At 47.7% G+C, this 25,148-nt stretch overlaps 1 protein-coding gene and 1 long non-coding RNA gene across 2 annotated transcripts in view; one reads left to right on the top strand and one right to left on the bottom strand.

The window, feature by feature from the left end:
- LOC120638041 overlaps window positions 1–7,504 on the top strand; it is a 36,171-nt gene extending 28,667 nt beyond the window's left edge. The window contains exon 4 of the long non-coding RNA XR_005659496.1: window positions 7,302–7,504. This is a non-coding gene — a long non-coding RNA (uncharacterized LOC120638041). The remainder of the gene's footprint in view (window positions 1–7,301) is intronic.
- The window catches only part of LOC100074551 (cytochrome P450 4F22), a 55,217-nt gene that overhangs the window by 14,511 nt on the left and 15,558 nt on the right, over window positions 1–25,148 (bottom strand). The window contains exons 2-6 of the mRNA XM_029051194.2: window positions 20,523–20,745; window positions 13,137–13,281; window positions 1,571–1,624; window positions 892–1,019; window positions 575–696 (exon numbers count right to left, since the gene is read on the bottom strand). Coding sequence (XP_028907027.1) covers window positions 575–696; window positions 892–1,019; window positions 1,571–1,624; window positions 13,137–13,281; window positions 20,523–20,745 — 672 coding nt within the window. The remainder of the gene's footprint in view (window positions 1–574; window positions 697–891; window positions 1,020–1,570; window positions 1,625–13,136; window positions 13,282–20,522; window positions 20,746–25,148) is intronic.

Below are 25,148 nucleotides of genomic sequence, written 5' to 3'. Positions count from 1 at the left end.
ATTTCCAAACAATCCCAACTATGAGATGGAACTGGCTTTGAAACTGGAACGCTCGTATTTCCCACATACAGAAAGAAAAGAGAACCCACTCCTGAGAGAAGACATTTTATTGGGTCCCCACCAGACCCTAATGGAAGAGTTTCTCTCTGCAATAGGGCTATTCCACTGCTCTAGAGAAGCAGCGTGACCTGGTGGAAAGAGCATGGGCCTGGAGTCAGAGGCCCTGGGTTCTAATTCGAGCTCCATCACTTGTCTGCTGTGTAACCTTGGGCCAGTCACCTAGCTTCTCTGTGCCTCAGTTTCCTCATCTGTATAATGGGGATTCAATCCTAATCCCTCCTATCTAGACTGTGAGGCCCACGTGGACAGGGACTCTGCCCAACCTGATTATTTTACGTCTACCTTGGGACTTAAAACAGTACTTAGCACATAGTAAGTGCTTGACCAACATAATAGTAATTCCACCCAGGTTCTGGGTGATGGAATCTCTCCCACCCAGACAGCGGATCTCGGCCTGTGAGCCTGTGAAGGAACCAGGATGGAAGAAACTGGGAATCTCAGAGGAAGAACTCACTCTTGACAGTCGCTGTTGTAGCTGAAGACACATTTCTGCAAACTGTCCAAGGTCATGAGGCTGACGTGTTCAAACATGTCTAGGGAGACAACGGCCCCTGCAGACAACCGCCGCCACTTGGCCTGTCAGAAAGAAACTGGCGTGTTGGAGCTGAGCACACCCCATGACCCGGAGGGCTCTCGAGACTGAAAACCGGCAGGGCGTGAGGCTGAAATGCTTCAAGAGAGGGTGGTTCTTGAAGTACAAAAGCGACTCGGGAGGGGCTTCCTGCTAGCAGTGATCGGAGGGGCCATAGGGAGCAAGCGAGTGCCACTCACGTGCATGATGTCCGTGCACTGGTTGAAGATCTTCATGTAGGGCTTGAGGATGTCGAAGTGGAAGGCTGGGGTCAGCATGCGGCGGTGGCGGCCCCATTTGTCCCCTCTGCTCAGCAGCAGCCCATCTCCTGAAAGAGACAAGGCCAGCATATGCAGAATAGACCAGACCACCCCTTCCATTGTAGACATGTGGCCTAATGGGAAGACCTCGGTTCCACCCCTTGACTGCTGGGTGACTTTGACCAAGTCTCCTCACTTCTCTGGGCCTCAGTTTCCTCATCTGTAAAACGGGGATTCGATAGCTGTTCTTCCTCCTGCTTAGACCATGAGCCCCAGGTGGGACAGGGACTGTGTCCGACTTGATGACCTCGTATCTACAGCGATTAGGACAGTGCTTGGCCCGTAATAAGCACAGCAGATAAATCACAATTGTTCTCATCATTAAGCAGTCTAATTGGCAGCAGGGATGGACCACCCCCAAAAGCCACTGCTTGAAAGATTTCCCTGAGTGCCCAGTAGGCAGGGCTAACCCTCTCCTAATCAATCTGATGCAGGTCACCCTCCTTCCCAAAGCATCTGAAGAAACACTCCTCTCCACTGTGGCTGGCAGAGATCCCACCCACGGCAAGCCCCCTCCACCCTGGATCGAGACCCTTCCCATTCAACCCCTTCCACTCACCAAGCCAGGGTCTCAGGAAACCATAGAAAAGTTCATCCTTAGGAGCTACCGCAGCTGTGGGGAAAGGAGGGGTGGCCATTGACCAGTATGTTCCAAAGGAATCCCTACACCCCCTGGCTCTGAGTATTCCCCCTTTACTCAATGTTGACAATCTGGGTCAGTGCTAGTAGGCAGATGAGAAGGAAGAGAAAAATAATACAAAAAATTTTAACCAAGGGTAAGAACAATGAAATTTGAACTTGAAAATTCCTTGACAATAGACTGCATGGCCTTTGGGGCAGATGCAGAACAATGTGGTGCCCCTAGTTTATTTCAGGCACTTGGATATGAGAAACAGTGTGGCTTAGTGGCTAGAGCATGGGCCTGAGAGTCAGAAGGACATGGGTTCTAATCCCAGCTCTGCCACTTGTCTGCTGTGTGAGTTTGGGCAAGTCACTTCACTTCTCTGGGCCTCCATTATCTACTTGTAAAATGGGAATTGAAAGTATGAGTCCCATGTGGGACAGGGACTGTGTCCCAACCTGATTAACTTGTATCTACCCCAGCACTTAGAACAGTGTTTGCAACATAGAAAGTGCTTAACAAGTACCATAATTATTATTATTATTAGGATTTAGGGATAATCCTTGAATAAGGCGATCATTCATTAATTCAAGCATATGTTTTGAGCGCTACTGAGTACAGAGCACTGTACTAAGCACTTGGAAAGTACAATTCAGCAACAGAGACAATCCCTACCCAACAACTGTCTCACGGTCTAGAAGGATCATAATAATGGAAGCTCAAAAGTGAGGCCTGGAGTGTGTCCAAGGGCCAGGCTTCCAGAGGTTGGGGCTGTAAAGGTAGGAAAGACAAACAGATAAGGGACCAGGGAGTTTCAGAGACAGAGGGGAAGAAAAAACAAAGACACAGATAAAGAAGAGAGTCACAGAGAAAGGAAAGCCAAAGAGGAGGGGAATGTGGGACGAGGGACAATGGACTCTCTCTCTCTTTTTCTCTCTCTCCTTTGCCTCCACCTCTGCTTTCCGGCCTGTATCATTGGGGCTTCCCACCCCCAGCTCTCTCCTGGAAGTTTCCAGCACAGCTAGAACTAAGTCTCAGTGGCCATGCTGGATATCTCCAGGAAACAACCAGGAAATAGTCATTTCATGGCATCAGCAGGCTGTGATTGCTGCTACAGAGGATAAGGAGGAGGAGAAAGAAGAAGAAGGAGAAGAAAAGAAGGTAAATGGGGAGGAGAAGGAGAAAGATGGGAAAAGGAGGAGGACGACGACTAGGCTGATAGCTTCTTCCTCCACAGCTCCACTGTCACCAAGGCTGTTGGATACCTTCCCATCAGCTCAGTTGAAAGCAAGACCCTAATGGATCCTTGCTGTTGTCTTATGTTATCAAGTCGTGTCCAACCCATAGCGACACCATGGACACATCTCTCCCAGAACGCCCCACCTCCATCTGCAATCGTTCTGGTAGTGGACCTTGAGAGTTTTCTTGGTTAAAATAAGGAAGCAGTTTACCATTGCCTCCTTCTGCACAGTAAACCTGAATCTCCACCCTCGACTCTGTCCCTGCCCAGCATGGGTGAGTTTTGACTTGTAGCAGATTGCCTTCCACTCGCTAGTCACTATCCAAGCTAGGAATGGAATGGAATGGATAGGCCTCTGCTTGACTCTCCCTCCCGGAGTCGAGCCTGGCAGAGTACTGGAAACTCCAGGTGCGACCCTGAGAGGTGTAATGGGTCCTATGAGAGGCATTTCTGGTAATGGGACAGAATCCCCACAAATCATGACCACCCCAAGGCTGACTTGTTGCATTATCCTAGGTGTGATCCCATACTCTAGAAGATCAGAGCACAGAGAGGGATACCTCTTCCTACCCCAGCTCCTTTCCCCTGAAATTTTCCAGCAAGATGCTCCCAATGAATCATCACGGCTTCTAATTCTATTGTCCTCTCCCAAATGCTTTACCTGGAAAGGGTGGAGCACTCCAAAAAGCCAAGAGTCTCATCAAGATGAAACTTAGCCACCACATAATTAGAGGTGGAAAGGTTTTTAGCCTCAGGGTCAGAAGCAATCAATCGATGGCATTTATTGAGTGTATATGGTCTGCAGAGCACTACAGTAAGTGCTTGGGAGAGTACTGTGTGACCTTGGGCAAGTCACTTCACTTCTCGGGGCCTCAGTTAACTCATCTGTAAAATGGAGATCGAGACTGTGAGCCCCCACATGGGAGAGGGACTGTGTCCATCCCAATTTGCTTGAATCCATCCCAGCGCTTAGTACAGTGCCTGGCCCTTAGTAAGTGCTTAACAAATACCATAATTATTATTATTACAATACAACTGTGTTGGTAGAAGGGGAAGCAGCGTGGCCTGCTGGAAAGAGCGTGGGCCTGGGAGTCAGAGGACCTGGGTTCTAATCCCGGCTCTGCCTATTGTTTGCTGTGTGACCTTGGGCGAGTCACTTTGTGCCTCAGTTTCCTCAACGGTAAAATGGGGATTCATTCATTCATTCAATAGTATTTATACCTGTTCTCCCTCCTACTTATGAGAACCAGCATGGCTCAGTGGAAAGAGCCCGGGCTTGGGAGTCAGAGGTCATGGGTTTGAATCCCGGCTCTGCCACTTGTCAGGGGTGTCACTGTGGGCAAGTCACTTAACTTCTCTGTGCCTCAGTTACCTCATCGGTAAAATGGGGATTAACTGTGAACCTCACGTGGGACAACCCGATTACCCTGTATCTACCCCAGCACTTAGAAGAGTGCTCTGCACACAGTAAGCGCTTAACAAATACCAACATTATTATTATTAGACTGCGAGCCCCATGCAGGACAGGGATGGTGTCCGACCTAATTAACGTGTACCTACCCCAAAATTTGGAAGGTGGTGAGCCTTAACAAATGCCATTAAAAAAGTCTCCTGGATTCTATTCCTGCTCCCTCCTTGGCTCATCAGGTGACCAGGAGGGAGGTCTGCTCTGGGACTTGATTTCTCCAACAGTGAACTGGGAAGCGCAGTCCCAGACCAGTCCTTCCCTCGCCCACCCGCAGCCTTCCTACTGTTCTAAGTGTGGGATAAGTGCTCCCTCTGCTGCCCAGTCAAGGAGGCTGCCTCTTGTTACCTTAGCCAGGGGTCTTGGGTGGGATCTGCAGAATTAAAAATAATAATAATAATAGGAGTATTTGTTAAGCACTTACTATGGTACATTTTATGGTATTTGTTAAGTGCTTTACTATGAGCCACACATTATACTAAGCACTGGGATAGATACAAGTCCCTGGTCCACACAGTGTTCGCAATCAAAGAGGGAGAACAGGCACTGAATCCCCGCTTTAATAATAATAATAATAATGATGGTATTTGTTAAGCGCTTACTATGTGCCAAGCACTGTTCTAAACGCTGGGGGAGATGCAAGGTTATCAGGTTGTCCCAGGTGGGGCTCGCAGTCTTAATCCTCATTTTACAGATGAGGAAACTGAGGCACAGAGCAGTCAAGTGACTTGCCCAAGGTCACCCAGCAGGCATGTTGCAGAGCCGGGATTAGAACCCAGGTCCTCCGACTCCCAGGCCTGAGCTCTTTTCACTAATAGTAATAACGGTTTTCGTTAAGCACTTACTGTGCGTCAAGCACTGTTCTAAGTGCTGGAACACTGTTCTAAGCACTAAAACCCTACCCTGAATAGAGAGGAAAAGTTTGTCCTTCGGAAGGAATGCTTAGGCTTAGTGTGGGGGTGGAGAGAGGGGAGGAGGAGCGATCATACACCCTACAAGAATATCGTTTGTGAGACATCAGATCGAGAGGCAGCATTGCCTAGTGGAAAGAGCACTGAACTAGGAATCATGAGGTACAGGTTTTATTCCTGGCTCTGCCACTTGCCTTCTGGGTGACCTTAGGTGAGTCACTTAACATCTCTATGTCTCAGTTTCCTCATCTGTAAAGCAGGGATATAATAATAATAATGTTGGTATTTGTTAAGCACTTACTATGTGCAGAGCACTGTTCTAAGCGCTGGGGCAAACACAAGGGAATCAGATTGTCCCACGTGGGGCTCACAGTCTTAATCCCCATTTTACAGATGAGGTAACTGAGGCACAGAGAAGTTAAGTGACTTGCCCACAGTCACACGGCTGACAAGTGGCGGATCTGGGATTCGAACCCATGACCTCTGACTCCAAAGCCCGTGCTCTTTCTACTGAGCCACGCTGATATAATACCGCCCCCTTAGACTGAGGGTCCCGTGTAGGGCAAGGGCCATGTTTAGTATTGGTGTCTTTTATCTACCCCAGGGCTTGGCACATAACAGTGCTTAATAGATGCCATCATTATTACCCATCTTGCTGAAAATCTTGGGTCCCCAACCTCAAGTGGAACCACCTTTTAAGATCTGAATGGGGTCCTTTGGTAATCCCTACACAAGTTCCTATTTCATGAAAACATGGGGAACAGAAGAGTGACAAATCATCTTAGTTGTAGAGATAACCAGGAAGCAGAGTGGCTCAGTGGAAAGAGCATGGGCTTGGAAGTCAGAGGTCATGGGTTCGAATCCCGGCTCTGCCGCTTGTCAGCCGTGTGACTGTGGGCAAGTCACTTCACTTCTCTGTGCCTCAGTTACCTCATCTGTAAAATGGGGATTTAAATTGTGAGCCTCATGTGGGACAACCTGATTACCCTGTATCTACCCCAGCTCTTAGAACAGTGCTCTGCATATAGTAAGAGCTTATAGCAACATTATTATTATTATTACTGGGTATGGAATTCTAATCAAAAGGGACTAAGGAAGCACTAGGAAGCTTACTCCTGTAACCCTCCCTTCCTGGGAACTACATTTCCCTAGATTCTGAAGGACATTGTCCTGGAATCCCCTGGAAGGCTGGCATTTTCTCAGAGGAGGTGGGGCCAGCCAATAGGAGAATAGGAGGAGTGCAGGCAATCAGCCAAACAGCTCTTAAATTCAGGGGAATCATTCAGTCGTATTCATTGAGTACTTACCGTGTGCAGACCACTGTACTAAGCACCTGGGAGAGGACAGTACAACAGAGTTGGTTGACGTGTTCCCTGCCCATAAGGAGTTTACTGAGGGGGAGACAGACATTTAAATAAATTTTGGCTATGTACATAAGTGCTGCGGGCTGAGATGGGGTGAATATCAAGTGCTAAGGAAGCAGTATGGCCTAGTGGATAGAGCCTGGGAGTCAAAAGGACCTGGGTTCTATTCCCAGCTCTGCCACTTGTCTGCTGTGTGACCTTGGGCAAGTCACTTAATTTCTCTATGCCTCAGTTGCCTCACCTATAAAATGGGGATTAAGACTGTGAGCCCCATGTGGTACATGGACTGTGTCCCACTTGATTACCTTGTATCTACCCCAAGCACTTAGAACAGTGCCTGGCACATAGTAAGCGCTTAACAGATACCTTAAAAAAGTGCTTAAAAGGTACGGACCTAAGAGCATAGGCGGTGCAGAAGGGAGAGGGAGTAGGGGATATAAGGACTTAGTCTGGGAAGGCCTTTTGGTGGAGATGTGATTTTAATAAGGCTTTGAAGGTGGTGTGTTTTTTTCTATGGTATTTGTTAAATGCCAGACATTGTACTAAGTGCTGGAGTAGATATAAGCTAATCAGGTTGGCAAAGTGAGGAGGGAGTTCCAGGCCAGAGGGAGGATATAATGAACTTCTGCTTTCTCTCCCTCTCTTTTTTCCTCTCCCTTTGTCTTTCCCTCTCTCTCCCTTTCCGCAGCTCTGACTGGCAGTTGTCTCCCTGCATAAGATGAACTGTGAGTATTGTACAAGTGTCCAGGCCCAAAAAAGCTTATATAGAGATTCAAGCTGGAATAATTATTGAAACACTTTGTAACTGGTTAAGTTTAAGAACTTAGGTCTAGGCTCATCTCTCCCCTTTTACTTTCATTTTGTATTAAAACTAAATTCCTTGGTCTAAGATTTATGTTGTCCTGGTTCTTCCACCATTAGCCCTGATAGACTAGCTTTCCCAGAACCCCACATGGATGATATCTGCAATCCTGTGGTGTGAAAGCATGATATGAAAGATTCTGAAGGCCTCAAAATCTAACACTATTCCTGCCAAAGACGCCTAAAGTCAGTTCTGTGAAGCATGGGGCAGAGAGGGAATAAGGAGTTGAAAATGAGGAGAGAAAGGATAGTGAAGAAGAGAGAGAGCAACCAAGGGGGCAAGTGGGAAGCCAGAGGAGCTAGTAGGAAGCCAGTGGCTAGAGGGAAGTCAGAGAGGCTACAGTAGGAAGCCAAAGAGTTTAGTAAGAAGTCAGAGGATCTATAACAGGAAGCCAGAGGGACTAGTAGGAAACCAGAGAGGCTATAGCAGGAAGCCAGAGAGGTACTAGGAAGCCAGAGGAACTACAAAATGATTTCCTGATGTCAAGACTAGCCTGCCTCCTACTAGGGGCTAGTAGGAAGCCAGTGGCTAGAAGGTAGTCGGAGACACAGTAGAAAGCCTGAGGGCCTATAGCAGGAACCCAGAGAGGTAATAGGAAGCTAAAAGGACTAGTAGGAAGCCAGAGGGGCTAGGAAATGATTTCCTAATGTAAATCAATCAATTGTATTTATTGAGCATTTACTGTGTGCAAAGCACTGTACTAAGCACAGAGAAGCAGCATGGCTCAGTGGAAACAGCGCAGGCTTGGAAGTCAGAGGTCATGGGTTCTTATCACGGCTCCGCCGCTAGTCAGCTGTGTGACCTTGGGCAAGTCACTTAACTTCTCTGTGCCTCAGTTACCTCATCTGTCAAATAGGGATTAAAAAACTGTGAGCCCCACGTGGGACAACCTGATCACCTTGTATCTCCCACTGCTTAGAACAGTGCTTTGCACATAGTAAGCGCTTAACAAATACCACAATAATAAACACTTGGGAGAATACAATAGAACAGCAGACACATTTCTGCCCACAACGAGCTCACTGGCATCTAACTCCCCTAAAGACCTACAAGGCCAAATGACTCCTGCCCCCCACCCAATCCCCCCAGGGTAGCCTGGAGGACCAACAGTAGAAAACTCCAGGGAACTGGCAGCTGTAGCTCGGAGACACATAGGGAACAGTGACTCCACAGTTCTTCCTCAGCCTTGCTTCTGGACCAGATTGGCCCCTGGAGGGAAAACATTAGGAAACCATGGCAGGAGCCAGAAGGGAACCTTGAACATGAAAAATGGAGCTAGAGATGCCAATCAGTGCATAGGCAAGAGGGACATTCCACTGGAGCCCAGCTCCCAGGGGATTCCTCCTACACAGAGAGGTCACAGGAAGAGAGCCAGCCTAGCAGAAGGAAGTGGGGGGGAGGGGAAGTAGAGAACTACAGGAGTAGGAAACAAAGGAAGAAAGTTATCTCAAAGTAACAACATTAAGCAATGAGGTTCTAAAATCAACAGGCTCAGGAAACAATTAGAGATTGGGACACTTCCCTCGACCTAGCTAGCCCAAAGCTTCTGAAAATAAATGGCTTCAGGGACCTAAAAACCAGGAACCACAGGCCCCACTATGAGCGGTGGAACCATTCTGCGAAGAGAGAGAGCATTTAAGTGCCAAATCCATAGTCAATGACCAATGGGAAGCTCATTCCCCATCCTCTAGTCTGTCAGTGCCTTGTGGGCAGGAAATGTGTCTACCCACTGTGTTATCTTGTCCCCTCCCAAGTGCTTAATACAATGCTCTGCACACAGTAAGCGCTCAATAAAGATGACTGATTGATTGATCCAGCGTGGCTTAATAGATAGAGCATGGGCCTGGGAATCAGAAGGACCTGAGTTCTAATCCAGAATCCGCCAAGTGTCTCCTGGGTGAACTTGGACAATTCACTTAACCTCTTTGGGACTCATTTACCTTATCTGTAAAATGGGGATTAAGAGTATGAGCCCCATGGGAGACAGGGACTGTGTCCAACCTGATTAACTTGTATTCATTCATTCAATAGTATTTATTGAGTGCTTACAATGTGCAGAGCACTGTACTAAGCTCTTGGAATATACAATTCGGCAACAGAGACAATCCCTACCCAATAACGGGCTCACAGTCTAAATGGGGGAGACAGACAGCAAAGCAAAACAGCACAAAACAAAACAACTCCATCAAGATAAATAGAATCATAGAAATATACACATCATTAACAAAATAAATAGGATAATAAGTAACATAAACAAATATGCACAATGCTGAGGGGAGGGGGGAAGAGCAGAGGGAGGTAGAGGGGGGAATGGGGAGCGGAGGAGGAGCAGAGGGAAAGGGGGGCTCAGCCTGGGAAGGCCTCCTGGAGGAGGTGAGCTCTCAGAAGGGCTCTGAAGAGGGGAAGAGATTAGTTTGGCAGATGTGAGGAAGGAGGGCATTTTAGGACAGCGGTAGGACGTGGGCCAGGGGTCGACGGCGGGACAGGTGCAAACGGGGGACCGTGAGGAGGTGAGCGGCAGAGGAGCGGAGTGTAGGGGATGGGCAGTAGAAAGAGAGAAGGGAGGTGAGGTAGGAGGGGGCAAGGTGATGCAGAGCTTTGAAACCAAGAGTGAGGAGTTTTTGTTTCATGTGAAGGTTGATAGGCAACCACTGGAGGTTTCGAGGAGGGGAGTGACATGCCCAGAGAGTTTCTGTAGGAAGATGATCCGGGCAGCAGAATGAAGAATAGACTAGAGTGGGAAGAGACAGGAGGAAGGGAGATCAGAGAGGAGGCTGGCACAATAATCCACTCGGGATATTATGAGAGCTTGTACCAGCACGGTAGCAGTTTGGATGGAGAGGAAAGGGCGGATCTTGGCGATAATGGGAAGGTGAGACCTGCAGGTGATGGTGACAGATTGGATGTGTGGGGTGAATGAGAGAGCAGAGTATGAGAGAGCAGAGCCAAGGATGACACCAAGGTTGCAGGCCTGTGTGACGGGAAGGATGGTAGTGCCGTCCACAGTGACGGGGAAGTCAGGGAGAGGACAGGGTTTGGGAGGGAAGATAAGGAGCTCAGTCTTAGACATGTTGAGTTTTAGATGGCGAGCAAACTTCCAAGTGGAGACGTCCTGGAGGCAGGAGGAGATACGAGCCTGGAGGGAAGGGGGGAGAACAGGGGAGGAGATGTAGATTTGGGTGTCATCTGCGAAGAGATGATAGTTGAAGCCTTGGGAGCGAACAAGTTCACCAAGGGAGTGAGTATAGATGGAGAACAGAAGAGAGCCAAAAACTGACCCTTGAGGAATGCCTACAGTTAGTGGATGGGAGGGGGAGGAGGAGCCGCTAAGGAGACTGAGAATGAGCAGCCAGAGAGATAAGAGGAGAACCAGGAGAGGACAGAGTCCGTGAAGCCAAAGTGTGGAGGAGAAGGGGATGCTCGACAGTGTCAAAGGCAGCTGAGAGGTCGAGGAGGATTAGGATAGAGTAAGAGATATTAGATTTGGAAAGAAGGAGGTCATGGGTGACCTTTGAGAGGGCAGTTTCAGTGAAGTGGAGGAGATGGAAGCCACATTGGAGGGGGTCCAGGAGAGAGTTGGAGTTGAGGAATTCAAGGCAACGAGTGTAGACGACTCATTCTAGGAGTTTGGAAAGGAAGGGTAGGAGGGAGATAAGACAATAACTGGAAGGGGAAGTGGGGTCGAATGAGGGTTGTTTTAGGATGGGGGAGACATGGGCATGTTTGAAGACAGAGGGAAGAAGACGGAGAGTGAGTGGTTAAAGATAGAAGTTAGGGAGGGGAGGAGGGAAGGGGTGATAGTTTTTATAAGGTGAGCAGGAATGGGGTCCGAAGCACAGGTGGAGGGGGTGGCACTTGTGAGGAGAGAGATCTCCTCTGAGGATACAGCAGGGGAGGATGGGAAAGTAGGGGAGAGGGTTGGGAGCAGGGGGGATGGGGAAGGGGGAGGGGTGACTTTGGGGAGCTCAGACCTGAGAGTGTTAATCTCCATAATGAAGTAGGAGGCCAGATCGTTGGGAGTGAGGGATGGGGGAGGGGAAGGGGTCTGAGGAGAGAGTTAAAAGTCCGGAACAGCTGGTAGGGATGATGGGCATGGGCGTCACTGAGGGAAGAAAAATAGGTTGTCCCACGTGGGGCACAGTCTTAATCCCCATTTTACAGATGAGGTAACTGAGGCACAGAGAAGTGAAGTGACTTGCCCAAGTCACACAGATGACAAGTAGCAGAGCCAAGATCAGAACCCACGACCTCTGACTTCCAAGTCCGGGCTCTTTCCACTGAGCCATGCTGCTCCAAATAATCAACACTCCAGAAGGTTTTAATAATGATCCCATCAAAGCCCGATATTGAGGCAGCTAAACCAGCCGCCTCCAAATCAGCAGGAAAGGAAAAAGGGTGATTAAAAAAATAAAAATAAAAATAGGGGATACAAGGAACGAAGAGTAAAATTCCGGGCTCTGGATCCGTCGGGCTGACACCGCCCCCTCCTGCAGGTTCCAGGTGCCCCCTACGCCGTGACTAACCCAGAACTGAGAACAGTGCTTGATACATAGTAAGTGTTTAACAAGTTCCATAATTATCATTATTATTATTATCATAAAGGGATTTTGGGTAGTCCAAGTGACAGCACCAGGAATTAGATGCCCTCAGGGGAAGTAGCTCAAATTCCAAGAAATAAGACAATCTGGGAGAGGGGTCACGCACAGGCCTGAGCCTCCAGGGACTGCACCAGTGACCTCTAAACAGGTATGTTCCCCATCCACACACAGCTCAGTATCACTGGAAAAATTTGGAGACCCAGATCTGCCTCCCACAGTTATCCCTCACATCTGAGAGTCTGGATGTGAGTCTAGACTGTAAGCTCCTTGTGGGGAGGTAGCATGTCTACCAACTCTGTTACAGTCTACTCTCCAAAGTGCTTAGTACAGTGTTCGGCACACAGTAAGCACTCAATAAATACTATTGATTTGATTAGAGGTTGTGGGATCCTCCACCGCAAAGGGGTAATTGAGGGGGGTAACGTGGCCAGATCCACAAAGAGGCAGAGTGGCCTCCTGGAAAGAACCCCAGGCCTGAAAGTCAAGGGACCTAGGTTCTAATCCCGGCTCCACAATTTACTATCACTATTATTATTATTATTATCGCATTTGTTAAGTGTCTACTATGTGTCAAGCACTGTTCTAAGTCCTGGGGAAGAGACAAGTTAATCAGGTTGGACACAGTCCCCGTCCCACATTGGGCTCACAGTCCCACATAGGGCTTGGGTTCCTGCTGGGTAAGTCACCTGACTTCTCTGAGCCTCAGTTTCTTCATGTGTAAAATGGGGAAAAAATAACCGTGACCTCACATATGGGACAGGGAATGTGTCCACAATGATGATCTTGAATCTAACCCAGTGCTTAGCACAGTCCTGGGCAAATAGTAAATGCTTAAATCCCATGATTCTTATTGTTACTGTGGAGAGACCAAGTGGGCAGTGCCATCTGACTGGCGCTCAGAAACAGGAGTACAGGTCAGGTGAAGCATCCTGTGAGGGACTGAGAAACCGGTGATCCCGGGCCTCTCAGAGACGGGAAATGGAGAGGATGACAAATGCCAAGAATGAGGAAACACGGTCCTCAGAGCTCCAGACCTAGGTGGGGAAGGGGCAAATTACTATACCTGAGGCCCCCACCAGGGGCTTGATGTAATCGGGGTGCACCAGCACCAGCAGGGGCAGGAAGGGTCCCATCCAGACCAAAACCACATGAAGCAGAGAATTCAGGACCTTCACCTCATCCCGTAGGCCCGTCTCGTTGGGCAAGAACTGCAATCGAGCACAGTATGGACCAAGGTAAGAGAGCAGTGCTGATGCAGCAGCCAGTTTTGCCTCTAGCTTTCAGTCTTATGTACCCGAGAGCAAAGACAAGGGTAAAAGCTGAGCTGGGGGACAGCTCAGGCCTTCACAGGCCAGTCCTCTTTCCCGATGCCCACTGAGTCTCGCCACCACGGCTGCTGTCGGACAGTCCGGTGATTCCCCCACCTGACTGCCCGGCCACCGGTCCCCGCCCATGTAAGTGACTGAAATGCAAATCTACTCTTTACTGCAAAAGTCAAGGCTACAATAGGGTCACCGAGGCAACAGGAAGCAACATCTTTCTGAGGTCCCGGCTACAGTCGCGGGGGCCCCTCATTTCCCACCCAGCCTGCAACCCAGATTTCACAACTCCCAAATGTCCTACTAGCTCTCCACTCCAGCTCCTCGCTCTCTAAAGGGAGTGGACGAAAGCTCTTACCTGCTTCCCTAGAAAACGTATTACTTAGAGTTGAATCATCTGTTTCACGTCTCTCCCTAGCCCCGGAAAAATCATGAGCATGATCCAGGACCCTGGTGCTATCCCAGCAAATGTCCTCCTTGAGTGTCTTATTTCCTGTCATTAGAACGAAATCATTCAAACCTCATCTGACAATCACCGGGCCCCCAGACTTCCGTAAATAGATAAACCAGTGAGGAAACAGTACCTAGAACCACACAAACAGCTTTTCAAAAACAGTCCCTCTAGACTGTAAGCTCCTTGTGGGCAGGGATTGCCTCTGCCAACTCTGCTGTATTGTACTTGCCCAAGTGCTCAGTGCAGTGTCCTGCACATAGTAAGTGCTCAATAAATATCATCGATTGACTGATTGATTGAAGTTCTAACTCCAAACTCCCAGGATCTATACCTTAGCACACCCCACGAGTTCTTAATAATAATACTAATAATAATTGTGGTATTTGTTAAGCGCTTACTGTGTGCCAAGCACTGTTCTAAGCACTGGAGTAGATACAGTCTTAACCCGCCATTTCATAGATGAGGTAACTGAGGCACAGAGAAGCTTGGTGACTTGCCCAAGTTCACACAGCAAACAAGTGGCAGAGCCGGGATTAGAATCCAGGTCCTTCTGACTCCCATAGCCAGGCTCTAACCACAAGGCCACACCACTTCTTGACCCTGTGGGGCTGCAAGCAGATTTGTAGTATGTTTTTGTGGCCCATGGGCTCCTGGCTTACGATTTCTCCCCTGCAGTATCTCACTGTAGCCACCAACTGGGCAAAATCTGGTCATAGGACTAGAACCAAAGAGTTCGTCAACCCAGGAAGTGCTAGGTGCCAGCAGGAGGAGACCATCTCCCTGCCAGCTGAGCTGAAGAAGCATTTGCAGCTTTACCCACCAACCTGCTCCTGTTATAATTAAATGATATTTATTCAATGCCCAGGTCCAGTGAGAACTGGATTCAACCTTCTTAACCATACCACCAAATCTCCTCCTGCTCCATTTCCCAGGAGGTCTGTGTCAAAATGGAGGCGAGGGCCGAAGGACTTGGTGTTTCACCTATCAGTGGATCTCTGGGACCAGGTAAGACATGGAGGCAGAGAGGGACAAGCGAAAGGCACCAGAAACCAAATTAGAATTTCCTCCGGCAAACTGAATTGGCTTCTTGAGTTGTCTTGAAATCAGATGTGATTCTAGCGTGTGATTGATTGCTTATACTGATGCTCTCACTCTGTTTTGGCCTAGGTCAACACAATGATCTGATTTAATAGCTTTCAACACAACACTGTTAGAAACAGATCTTCTCACACACACACACACACACACACACACGCCGCCCCTCCGAGTTACTGCAGCTCAGAGATGGGCAGCCAGGTCCCAAATCAAACAACTTGCACCCATCCCAAATGCAAAGATGAGAGTGAGATACACCAGAGAATGCATTAGGCGGATGTCAAGCCATTGAGTAGAAGCAATGAGGCCCAGTAGAAATAGCATGAGCCTGGGTATCAGGAGACTCGGTTCTAATCCCAGCTTCCCCACTTGCCTGTTATGTGACCTTGATCAAGTTATTTTACTTCTCCATGTCTCAGTTTCCCTATCTGCAAAGATGGGGATAAGACTCCCTCCTCCATTAGACCGTGAAATTCATGCGAGGGAGGGATTGTGTCTGATCCACTTCTATTGTACCTACCCCAGCTCGGTACAGTGCTCGGCTCAAAATAAACTCTTAACAAGTACTATGAGTATACTATTATGGTATTAACTATATTATTAACAATACTATTATCATTATTATTACTTAGAACTTAGCTTGACTGTTAAAGGCCTCTCTCAATCACTGACTGCTTTGACACTGGTTTTCTGATGCTTATTGTTGTTGATTTTTCAAGGTATCCTCTTGTAAATTTAATTTTTCCATGTGGGTTGTAGATCTCAATCCCCCTCAGATTATAGTCAAATTTATTGAGCACTTACTGGGTGCAGAGCACCGTACTGAGTGCTTGGGAGAGTACAATATAAGGGAGTTGGTAGACGCAGTCCCTGGGCAGTACAGTGCAAGCGCTTAGTACAGTGCTCTGCACACAGTAAGCGCTCAATAAATACAATGGAATGAATGAATGGCCACAAGGAGCTTACAGTCTAGTGGTTACAGTCTAGGTTACATATTCCTTGAGGGCAGACATTGGCCCTATTATCATTTCCATTGTACCATCCCAAAAGTACAGTCCTGTGCTCTGTCTATTGTATTGCTAGTTGCCCTGTGTTTTCAAAGACACCATTAACAGTGAAATTAACCTATGAGTGGCTGCGTGACTGAAGAGGTCAATGTGGGACTCACAAATCTGGCCCCACTGTGTGCACATGGTGGTCATAATGTGGGAATCCAGTAGATTAACTGATTGTGTTGGGCTTTTCTCTCAAGGGAAAGTAGGAACTGTGCCAGACGACTATGCTGGACAAGTTTCCATCAATCACACAATCAGTCGTATTTATTGAGTGCTTTCTGTGGGCAGAGCACTGTACTGAACTCTTGGGAGAGTACAATAAACAGAGTTTGTAGGCATGTTGCCTGCCGACAAGGAGCTTACGGTCTAGAAATGGGAAGGGTAAACTGATAAAGGGTCTGTCTTCAGAGTAGAGGGCAGAAAAGACATCTCTACTGCTCAACTTTTTGTTGGGAGTTGGTAACTTCTTGCTGGGAGGAAGAGGCTTGCAGTAATGGCAAATTCCCCTCTACTCCCTAGAATAGATACCACCGATCCAAACTCTGTTGCAAAACAATCTGGAAAAATTAAAATCTAAAAGCGAGAAATCATCATCAACTCCTTCTCTCTGTGTGGCCAAGGGGCCTAGGTGGAAGACCTGTGGGCGATTCAATCTATCATTGGTATTTATCAAGCACTTACTGTATGCAGACCGATCCACCAATCAGTAGTATTTCATTCATTAGTATTTATTCCGCTACTGTACTAAGCGCTTGGAATATTGAGCGCTTACAGTGTGCAGAGCAAACCAACAATCAATGGTATTTATTAAACACTTACAGTGTGTAGAGCAAATCAATCATATTCATTGAGCATTTACTGTGTGCAGAGCAATCGATCTATCAATGGTATTTATTGGGCACCTTTGTGTAGTATACTGTATTAAACACTTGGTGCAATAGAGTCTGTAGAGATTCAATCATTCAATAGTATTTAGTGAGCGCTTACTATGTGCAGAGCACTGTACTAAGCGCTTGGAATGTACAAATCGGTAACAGATAGAGACAGTCCCTGCCCTTTGACGGGCTTACAGTCTAATCGGGGGAGACAGACAGACAAGAACAATGGCAATAAATATGATCCCTACCCCTCAAGGAACTTACGATCTAGAGCAGTAGACAGACATTAGGATAAATTACAGATAGGGGAGTAGCAGAGTAGAAGAATAGGAACATAAGTGCCGTGGGGCGGTGGGGGAAGGGGGTATCAAAGTGCTTAGGGGGTACGCTAGGTGAGGCAATAGGGAGGAGAGACAGAGATTAACCAGGTAAGGCTTCCTGGAGGAGACCTGATTTTAAAAGATGGGAAGAGGGGTGGTTTGACAGATATGAAGTGGGAGGGAGTTCCAGGCAGGAGGGAGGGTGTGAGCAAGGGAGATGAGATTGAGGCAGAGTAAGTAGATTGGTGGTGGAGGAGTGAAATAGGCGGGCTGGGTACTAGAGGCAGAGGAGCGAGCATAGGTACGAGGGAAAAGAGCCAATTAAGTGCATAAACACAGATGGAGAGGAGTTTCTGCTTCAATCGATCAATAATAATAATAATAATAATGTTGGTATTTGTTAAGCACTTACTATGTGCAGAGCACTGTTCTAAGCGCTGGGGTAGATACAGGGTAATCAGGTTGTCCCACGTGAGGCTCACAGTTAATCCCCATTTTACAGATGAGGTAACTGAGGCACAGAGAAGTTAAGTGACTTGCCCACGGTCACACAGATGACAAGCGGCAGAGCCAGGATTCGAACCCATGACCTCTGACTCCCAAGCCCGGACTCTTTCCACTGAGCCATGCTGCTTCTCAATCAATAGTATTCATTGAGCATTTACTGTGTGCAGAGCACTGGACTAAGCGCTTGGGAGAGGTCAATGCAACAGAGTTGGTAGACACAATCCTGCCCCTACGGAGCTTACGGTCTAGAGGGGGAGATAGACATTAAAATAAATTACAGATAGGGGAAATAGTAGAGTAAAAGGCTAAGCACATAAGTGATGTGGTGTTGGGCTACCCGGTAACCGTACACCTAAACCAAGCAGGCTATAAGCGCTGGATAAATAATGACTATTAATACCTGTAGCTATCTGACTTGGCCAAGTGCCTTTGGATTACTGCCCAGCCACATATAGGCAACCAGAAGGAGTCAAATCCCTGTGATCAGAGAACTGGAACAAGTGCCTACATCGGCCCTGGGAATTCCACCTCAGGGAAACTCCCGCTCTTTGGGCCTGCCCACTCTGCTTGCTCTAAACCTGGGTTCTCAGCTCTCAGCCAGAGGTACATTCCCTGTCCACAGTGAGTTTACAGTCTAATAATAATAATAATGTTGGTATTTGTTAAGCGCTTACTATGTGCCGAGCACTGTTCTAAGCGCTGGGGTAGACATAGGGGAATCAGGTTGTCCCACATGGGGCTCACAGTCTTAATCCCCATTTTACAGATGAGGGAACTGAGGCACAGAGAAGTTAAGTGACTTGCCCACAGTCACACAGCCAACAAGTGGCAGAGCTGGGATTCGAACTCATGAGCCCTGACTCCAAAGCCCGTGCTCTTTCCACTGAGCCACGCTGCAGTCTAGAGAGGGAGACAGACATTACTGTAAATTATGGAGATGTACATAAGGGCTGTGAGACTGAGGGAGGGGTGAATAAAGGGGAGCAAATCCAAGTGCAAGGGCGGAGGCAGAAAGGAGTGGGAGAAGAGGAAATGAGGGCTTAGTCAGGGAAGAGATATGGAGATGTGCCTTCAATAAGGTTTTGAAGATGGGGAGAGTGATTATCTGTCTAATATGAAGAGGGAGGGCGTTCCAGGCCAGAGGCAGGACGTGGGCGAGAGGTTGGCGACGAGATAGACGTGGGAGAGAGGTTGGTAGCGAGACAGATGAGGTCAAGGTACTCTGTTGCATTGTACTCTCCCAAGCTCTTAGTACAGTATTCTGCACACGGTAAGCGCTCAATAAATACGATTGATTGATTGATTGAAACCCTACTAGTCCAAGTATCATGACTGCTACTTCCCCGTACTCACCTGGGAGAAGAAACAATTCCCTAAACCTCAAGGCTCATCAGGTGTTAACCCCCTGCACCCAGCCTGGCCATCCAATAACATCTACATCTGGATAGTAACTCATTTCCCAAGTGCTTGGAGAGGGCTTTGCACACAGTAAGCGCTCAATAAATATGATTGATTCTGGGCCCCTAAAGACAATTGTTTGGCTGTTATCTGCACAACCAGAGTAAGTTATTCATTAAAAAGTGTGGAAAACGCCCAAGCAAAATTACTGGATCCGTTCAGACTAATCTGAACTGGTGTTTCTTCACTCACTTCCCAGTGGATTGATTTGACATTGGGATTGTTTTCTTCAGTACTCACGGAACTGAGACTAAGAGAGTTTCCTTCCTCCACCTTGGGGAACTCATGCAGGCACCAAGAAGGGGCCAGCCCAGCTTAGTCCACCCCAGCCCAATCAATCCATGGAATTTCTTGAGCACTTACTAGTCAGTCAATCATATTTATTGAGTGCTTACCATGTGCAGGGCACTATGCTCAGCATTGGGAGAATTCAGTATAGTTATTAGTATAGTGCTTTGCACACAGTAAGCACTCAATAAATTCAATTCAACTGAATGGACATAACAGCATTCTCTGCCCACAACAAGCTTACCATCTAGAGAGAACTAATTCTCTTCCCCTCTGCAAAGCCCTACTGAGAGTTCACCTCCTCCAAGAGGCCTTCCCAGACTGAGCTTCCCCTTCTCCCTCTGCTCTCTTTGCTGCCTTTCTACCCCCACTTCACCTCCCCTCAGCTAAGCCCCCTTTTGCCCCCCTTTCCCTCTGCTCCTCCCCCTCTCCCTTCCCCTCCCATCAGCACTGTGCTCATCTGCTCATTTGTATATATTTTTATTACCCTATTTATTTTGTTAATGAGATGTACCTCCCCTTGATTCTATTCATTGATATTGTTTTAATGAGATGTACATCCCCTTGATTCCATTTATTGCTATTGTTTCTGTCTGTCTCCCCCCATTAGACTGTAAGCCCATCAATGGGCAGGGACTGTCTCTATCTGTTGCCTATTTGTATATTCCAAGCGCTTAATACACTGCTCTGCACATAGTAAGAGCTCAATAAATACTATTGAATGAATGAATATGGGGGAGAGAGACATTAATAGAAATAAATTAAAATTACACATCTGTACATAAGTGGTGTGGGTCGGGATGGTGAATAAAAGGAGCAAGTCAGGATGACAAAGAAGGGACTGGGGGAAGAGGAAAGAAGGGCTTAGTGAGAGAAGGCCTCTTGGAGGAGACGTGCCTTCCGGAGCACTTTACTAAGTGCTTGGGTGAGTACAATACAATAGAATTAGCAAACAGTTTCCCTACCCACAATGAGCTTTCAGTCTAGAGGACTAGAGGGCCAGTGTGGCCCAATCCAGCCTAGCTCTGCCCAGTCGGGCCTAGCCCGGCCCAGCCCACCCCCGGGCAACACTCACCATTCCCAGATGTCCCAGCAGCCAGTTCCTTCTTGGGGGTTGGGGGAAGCAGCGGAGCCGCTGGCAGGTGACATAGAATTGGCGGCAAACCTGAAATAGGTGCAGGAGGAGCCGGAAGAAGACAACAAGAAGAGAGAGGAGCAGTGCAGAGATGGTGTAGGTACGGAATGAAGTCTTCTCTAGATTGAGCAGCTTCAGCACTTGGTCTGTGATGGGCAGCATGCTGCAAGGGAGATAGCCCGGGAGAGATGATTGACAAACAATAGAGCCTGACTGACGCACAGTATCAATCAATGCTATTTATTGTGTGCTTCCTATGGGCAGAGCACTGTACTAAGCGCTTGGGAGAGGACCATACAACAGAGTTAGCAGATTACAGTCTGGAATACTCTGAAAACCAACCATTCAGTTCATTCATTCATTCAGTAGCATGGATTGGGGCCCTATTGTGTGCAGAGCTTTCTAGGTGCTTGGGAGAATACAATAAAAGTCAAAGACAGGTCCTTGACTTCAAGAAATTCACAAACTAATAGGCATTTTAGAATCCCATGAATCCCATTACAAATCATCCCGGCCAGTAAAAAGGGTTTTGTTTGTTTGCTTTTTATATTATTTGTTAAGCACTTACTATATACCAGGCACTGTACTAAGTGCTGGGGTAGATACAAAATAATCAGGTTGGACACAGTCCTTGTCCCACATGGAGCTCACAGCTCTTAATTCCCATTTTACAGATGAGGTAACAGACACAGAGAAGTAAAATGACCTGCCCAAGGTCACACATGCACAAGTGGCAGAGCCAGGACTAGAATCCAGGTCCTCTGACTCTCAGGCTATCAGGCCATGCTGTTTCAGAAAAAAACCCAAACCAGCACCTCTCTCATAATGGTTTTAATGGGGAGGAGGATAATCATTCATTTAATCAATCATATTTACCGAGTGCTTACTGTTTGCAGAACATTGTACTATGCACTTGGGAAGTACAATTCAGCAATAAAGAGAAACAATCCCTGCCCACACTGGGCTTACAGTCTAGAAGGGGGGAGGCAGCCATCAAAACAAATAAACAGGCATCAATAAAAATAAATAGAATTATAGATATATACACATAACAAGTAAACAGGCATCAATATAAAAATAGAATTAGGGATATATACATAAATACATAAGTGCTATGGGACGGGGAGAGGGGGAGAAGAACAAAGGGAGCGAGTCTAGGTGATGCGGAAGGGAGGGGAAGCCGAGGATAAAGGGGGTTTAGTCTAGGAAGGCCTCTTGGAGGAGGTGCACCTTTAGTTAGGATTTTGAAGGGAGGTAGAGTGATTGGCAGATTTAAGGAGGGAGGACATTCCAGGCCAGAGGTAGGATGTGGGCCAGGGGTTGACGGCGGAGCAGGAGAGGTCAAAGCACAGTGAAAAGTCAGGACCAGAGGAGCGGAGCATGCGGGCTGGATTGTAGAAGGAGAGAAGGGAGTTGAGGTAAGAAGGGGCAAGGTGATGGAGAGCTTTTTTTGATACAGAAGTTGATAGGCAACCACTGGAGATTTTTGAGGAGGGGGGTGACATGCCCTGAACATTTCTGTAGAAAGATAATCTGGGCAGCAGAGTGAAGTATGGACTGAAAAGGGGAGAGGCAGGAGGGTTGGGAGGTCAGAAAGGAGGCTAATGCAGTAATCCAGTCGGGATAGGGCGAGTGATTGTACTAACGTAGGAGCGGTTTGGATGGAGAGGGAAGGGCAGATCTTGGCGATGTTGTGAAGGTGAGATCGGCAGGATTTGGTGACGGATTGGATATGAGAGGTGAATGAGAGAGTGGAGTCAAGGATGACATCAAGGTTCTGACCAGAAGTACTAAAGATCCCGCTAGGGAACATGCCATAGAGAGGAACATGCCTGATACCCAGCTCTGTCAATCCCTCATTAACCCAAGCCCCACCTGTATTTTTTCACATTTCTTCTTACACCTAATACCTGTGGCTTGTGTTAAGCACTTACTATGTGCCAAGCACTGTAATAATAATAATAATGTTGGTATTTGTTAAGCGCTTACTATGTGCAGAGCACTGTTCTAAGCGCTGGGGTAGACACAGGGGAATCAGGTTGTCCCACGTGGGGCTCACAGTCTTCATCCCCATTTTACAGATGAGGGAACTGAGGCACAGAGAAGTGAAGTGACTTGCCCACAGTCACACAGCTGACAAGTGGCAGTGCTGGGATTCGAACTCATGACCTCTGACTCCAAAGCCCGTGCTCTTTCCACTGAGCCACGCTGTACTAAGCATCGGGGTTGATATAAGATCATCGGATAGGAGACAGTCCCTGCCCCGCATGGGGCTCTTAGTCTAAGGGAAAAGGAGAACAGGTCTCATCTTCTATGCTATTTTTTGGTGGTATTTGTTAAGCACTATCTGTTAAACACTGTTCTAAGAGCTGGGGTAGGTAGAAGTTAATTAGGTCAGACACAGTCCCTGGCCCGCAAGGGGCTCACAGTCTAAACAGGAAAGAGAACAGGTATTTAACCCCATTTTACAGTTGAAGGAGCTGAAGCACAAAAAGGTTAAGTGACTTGCCCAAGGTCACACAGAAAACACAAGAAGCAGCATAGCTTAGTGGAAAGAGCATGGGCTTGGGAGTCAGACGTCATGGGTTCTAATCCCAGATCCACCACTTGTCTGCTGTGTGACCTTGGGCAAGCCACTTAACTTCTCTGTGCCTCAGTTACCTCATCTGTAAAATGGGGATTCAGACTGTGAGCCCCAAGTGGGACAACCTGATTACCTTGTATCTACCCCAGCTCTTAGAACAGTGCTTGGCACATAGTAAGCACTTAACAAATACCATAATTATTATTATTACGGCAGTGTTGGATTAGAACCCAGGTCCTCTGACGCCCAGGCTCATGCTCTGTCCACTAGGCCATGCTGCTTCTCACGCTGCTATGGCCACAAAAGCAAAGAAGTAAAGGTTACAGCAAGCACACCCCTTCCGTAGATGCTTCTGGGCTAATGATTTGGGCAACTGGTTCCCTGAACAGCAACTTGATTTCTGTCTGGCCTGTTAGAAAGTGGCTGACTATCCATAGGCCTTCCAGAAGTCACCAATCTGGAGGCTCAGGCTGGCTGGAACTCTGGGAGTCCAAAGACCCAAAGGTGTTTGGCCTCACCTCCAGGGAGGGGCAGGGCCACCCTTCCCCAAGAGGACATGCACACTCGGTTGTTCCTGTTGGCTGCTGGGACACCTCGTCCCAGCAAACACAATAGGACCTCTGGGTGTGGATGTGATTCTTTACTCATGCACAGGGGTGTGACAGCACCACAGCTGCTATGCTTGGGGAGGCAGCACAGTCTAGTGGAAAGAGCATGGGACTGGGAGTCAGGAGCCGTGGGGTCAAACCCTGCCTCTGCCCTGCTGGGTGACCTTGGGCAACTCACTTTACTTCTCTGTGCCTCCAAGTTCCCTCATCTATTAAAGGGGGATTATGACTGTGAGCCCCATGAAGGACACAGACTGTGTCCAACCTGATTACCTTGTATCTACCCCAGTGTTTAGAACAGTGACTGGCACCTAGGAAGCACTTGAGTACCATTATTCAAAAAAAATTCCATCACTGTGACTCCCCCTGGCCCTGCCAGCTGAAGGACACAGAACAGGGAGGCATAGCTGACCCAAGGCCTGGCCTTTGCCATTTTGGAACCCATCCCAACCCAGCCTGCGCACGGCTCTTCTGCATCTTCCTTTGCAGCAGGTGTTGGGCTTTGTAAAACAAGGTCCAGTGACACATATCCTGGTAGGGACAGTGGTGGTGCCTCAAGATCAGAAGTGTGGGTGCTGGATAAATATTAACTGGTCACAGCGATGAGAAATGTAGGTTAGGGCCTCGTTGAAGGAAGGAGGAAAAGGAGCTCCCAATAATGGTCTTAATCTAAAGGCCCAGCCTACACTAGAGGATAGAGCCCCGATGCTACATAAATGATCAGGGAGTGAGTTAACCCCCACTCCCTGCCTTCTGAACAATCCAATGTGGTTTAATTTAATCTAATGGAAAGTTCCCCAGCTTGATCGAAGGAACTAAAAATTCTTTCCAGGTGTTATCGGATTCACCCACCCAACACCTCTATGAGATGGTAGGGGTTATTATTACTATCATTATTATTATTGTCCCCACTTTATAAATGAGAAAACTGAGACACCAAGGGCAAGGAACTTGGCTAAATCTTACAGTCAATGGGAAAGCTTGGGTCGAGAGCTCAGGATCTAGACTGAGCCAGTGGAGCACATTTCCAGTTCCTAAAATCCATCATAGTATTTATTGAGCATCTGCTATGTGCTATCTGCTAAGCACTTGGGAGAGTATGATGAAATTAGTATGTATGATCCTTGCCCTCTCATAGGGGAGAGAGACAGAAACTTCTTACCATGGGTTTTAAGCAGTCATCTTCACCCCCTCCTAGTTTATCTCCCTGATTTCCTACTACAACCCAGCTCCCTCCTCTAATGTCAACCTACTCACCACACCTCGATCTCGTCGATCTCGCCACCACTTCACCTACTTCTTCCCTGAAGCCGGGAACTCTCTCCCCCTTCATATCCAACAGACCTCCATTTTCCCCCCACCTTCAAAGCCTCA

This window comes from Ornithorhynchus anatinus, chromosome X1, assembly GCF_004115215.2.
Source record: "Ornithorhynchus anatinus isolate Pmale09 chromosome X1, mOrnAna1.pri.v4, whole genome shotgun sequence".
In the NCBI taxonomy this organism is placed as follows: Eukaryota; Metazoa; Chordata; class Mammalia; order Monotremata; family Ornithorhynchidae; genus Ornithorhynchus; species Ornithorhynchus anatinus.
The sequence above is the reverse complement of the archived record's forward strand: the minus strand, read 5'-3'. Positions and strand labels throughout refer to the sequence as shown.